Consider the following 3,320-nt stretch of genomic DNA (forward strand, 5'->3'; position numbering starts at 1 on the left):
CTCATGAGCAGTTTACTTCACCAGTAGGGTGGGTTTTTGAGACTTTTAAAAGAAATTGTGACGGCCTAGAGTAAGAACTTTTCATTCTCTCTCTGAGTATAGAGAGAGTATTTAAATATTATTCATTTTCATGAAAGAAACAATCTCAATTTTAAAACTTTTCTTGTTTTATATCCAACCTTTTCAAAAACAGAACTCTATTAGCTACTTCTCTGTATTTATCCATGTTGACTTAAGGTCATGGAACTCAAATAGTATCTATACTTCAAGAAACCTACTACAAGTGGATTTTAAGAATTATACTTTACTATTGCAGTCTGTCTAGTCTTCAATTTATGTACTAAGTACCATGCTTGTTTGGAAGCTGCTGCAATAGCTCCCTGCAGTTTCTAGTACTATGATTCTTGTTTCTGTATTATGAAAACATAACACAAAATTTTGTACTATCACATAGTAAATGACCAAAAATCTCATCTTTTGTTTTCCCACTGTTAATATCATTCCAGAATTAGAGGCTGGGTAGAAGATACTGAAGATATGGTATGATTTATATTGAAGAAAAAAAATGCAGAACCTAGAGTTTTTCATGCAGAATATTATTATTATGAATTTTGCATTAAAGAATTAGTTCCAACCTCCTAAAACCCAAAAAGTGTAAAACTACCACAAAAGCCAACAGTTGGGCCCATTTTGACCATTTCCTCTTCAAAGTACATTATGAATAGACCTACAATATAACAGTTAATGAGACTCTTAGCTTCCATTCCTTTCAGTGAGCATTATTTAATGCAGCAATTTAGAAATGAGAAAATTACCATACTCCTTAGTATCTGAACCAAAGGCAATATCAGAGCAGATATTGCGCATTTGGATCTTCAACCATCAGATGCAGATTTTGTAAACAGTAGGCATGCTTGTGAAACTAATAAACTCATTGGTGAATAGGTTTATGAAAGTTCTGGCTTTCTATAGATGCTGTTTTATAACAATCCAATCACATAGGACCTGCCACTCTAGTACCCTTAGATCACAGGAACTCAAGTCATTGTATCAAAAAAGAGAGAAAAAGAAGAAAAGGTAATTATGAAGATTCCATTTTGAAGGCAGTCAAACTAATATATTTCTCATGAGACTGTAAATGAAATAAAGGGGTAGTTTTTGAGGAAACTTGTTAAATTCTTTTATTAAGCATCCCTGAAAGACTAGTTGAGACTAGTTAGGATCAGAGTTGGGTCAAAGTTAAATGGATTATGTGACAATTTTCTCTCTTCTCTTGAGATTTCTTGAGTGCACAGTTCATCTGAGTTAATTGTATGAGGCATAAATTTTAGAAGGATAGAAAAGAAATAATTCCTGCTGGTGTGCAGGGGATAGCAGAGAATTCAGCACAAATCCTCCAGAGAATCAATTACTGGCTTCTAGACTTGAACACTATGTGTGAAACATTTTCATCTAGAATATAAATGTAGAAGTTGAAGGTGACCATTTCATTCATTACTGTTAAAATTCAGTACCTTGCCTGACCCAGTCGCCATGATGAAGTTTGTGCTCTAATGTATAACAACATTTGTGATATCCAGAGAGCAGTTCTGCCCAATTAATGGTCACTGTGGCTTCTTCATCTTCACAGGCACTAGCAGGACGCTCAAACAGGGAAATCAAGGCTGTCGTAAAAGCAATTGCTTGAACCTTGAGAGAAGCATTGAAAGAAAAACAAGCATGGGCAGAGAAATTGTTGCCAGGAGACCATATTCTAAGATTAATAAAAAATTGATATTGAATTAATAGAAAGTTATTCAGCATTAGTTAAAGGATGTAAGCAGTTATATTAAAAGACAGAACAACTACAATGTTGGTAAGGAAATTACTAAGGGCGATTTGTTTGCTTTTATGATACACTTATTAAAAACAGTTAAGAATGAAAAGCCTTCACAATTACAAAAGGATATTGTTCAAACTGGACTACTTCAAAATTCATAGGCATATTCTAGTGTCATTCAGTGAGTAATACTTTTTCAGAAGTCGAGCGAAATTTGATAGGAAAACAGAAATCATTGCATGTCTGAGTGTCTGTGCTGCCCTTTCTAATGGCTTTATCCTTTGTTACATGATACAGGAAATAATCACTTTCCAGGAGGCTGGTACTGAGAAGCCTGAACCCTTATGAATGAAAATCAGAATAATTTGAAAGGGTTATGAGAGATCATTTTAGGCATTTAATATTTAATGTTTATTAATATTGAGATCTAATAGGTTATAAGTATCCTATGGTAAAAAAAAAAGTTAGCAATTTTTTTCTAAATAAGAAAAATGAGACTATACTTAGGCAAGAAAATCCACAAGAAAGATTGGTTTTCATAAGCAATTGCATTATATTTTTATACTGAATTACCGTTTGATGATTGAATGTTCGATCTTGTTATTTGCTTGCTTACCTTTCCAGTTATGTCCCCAAAGGAAAGAATTGATTCATTGGCATCTAGAGGGTCATACCAATAATCCAGGCAAATTGGTGTTCCTTTCAGGCCTTGGAGTTTATATTGACAAGGAAATTCTTTAGATAGCAAATCATAGAAACAAAGCTCTTTACTTGTAAAAGCCACCGCTATCTAAAATAGAAAATCAGAAAGCTTTTCTGATGGATTTAGTGAAATCAATATGCAAAGAAGACATGCAAATCTTAGCACCGAATCAAACATTTTTCCTTGAGGGTTCTTAAGAGTATTACAGAAGTATAGCATAATGGCACAGACGTGCTTTATTCTAACTTTGGACTCTAACCAAGAAAAAATATTTATCATTAAAGTCATTTGAACATGCTTTTTTCCCTATCTTTACTTCATATACTTGCCAACTTATTCCATTCATGGGAGACTAAACAACTAATCGCAAAGGAAAAACAAAGACTCAGAGAGCTACAACATCTCATAGTTATACCAGAAACTTTACAAACCATGTTTTATGAAGCCAGCAGAAGCTTTCACAGAAATCAACTGATTAAAAACTTGGTAAGTAGCCTTCTTAAGTCAGATAAAATCTTAAAATCTATTTTTAAAAGTGTAAATAAATTTGTCAATAAAATTGACAAAACTTACCCAGACTAACCCAAAAAAGAGAAAAGATATACATTACTAAAATCATAAATAACAGAGTAAATATTACTGCCAATTTCATAGAAATAAAAATGGATTATGAGAATACCAAGAACAATTATATGTCAACAAATTAGACAACTTAGATGAAATGAACAAATTTCTAGAAACACAAAAATTACCTAAACTGACTAAAGAAGGTATAGAAAAACTCAGCAGAGTAAAGAG

The 3,320-nt window shown here is 32.7% G+C and overlaps 1 protein-coding gene across 1 annotated transcript in view; it reads right to left on the bottom strand.

Annotated features, from left to right (window-relative positions):
• Nucleotides 1–3,320, bottom strand: part of WDR49 (WD repeat domain 49) — a 119,643-nt gene that overhangs the window by 91,159 nt on the left and 25,164 nt on the right. The window contains exons 3-4 of the mRNA XM_011380821.2: nt 2,436–2,609; nt 1,515–1,689 (exon numbers count right to left, since the gene is read on the bottom strand). Coding sequence (XP_011379123.1) covers nt 1,515–1,689; nt 2,436–2,609 — 349 coding nt within the window. The remainder of the gene's footprint in view (nt 1–1,514; nt 1,690–2,435; nt 2,610–3,320) is intronic.

The sequence above is a fragment of the Pteropus vampyrus genome, unplaced genomic scaffold, assembly GCF_000151845.1.
Source record: "Pteropus vampyrus isolate Shadow unplaced genomic scaffold, Pvam_2.0 Scaffold12, whole genome shotgun sequence".
Lineage (NCBI taxonomy): Eukaryota > Metazoa > Chordata > Mammalia > Chiroptera > Pteropodidae > Pteropus > Pteropus vampyrus.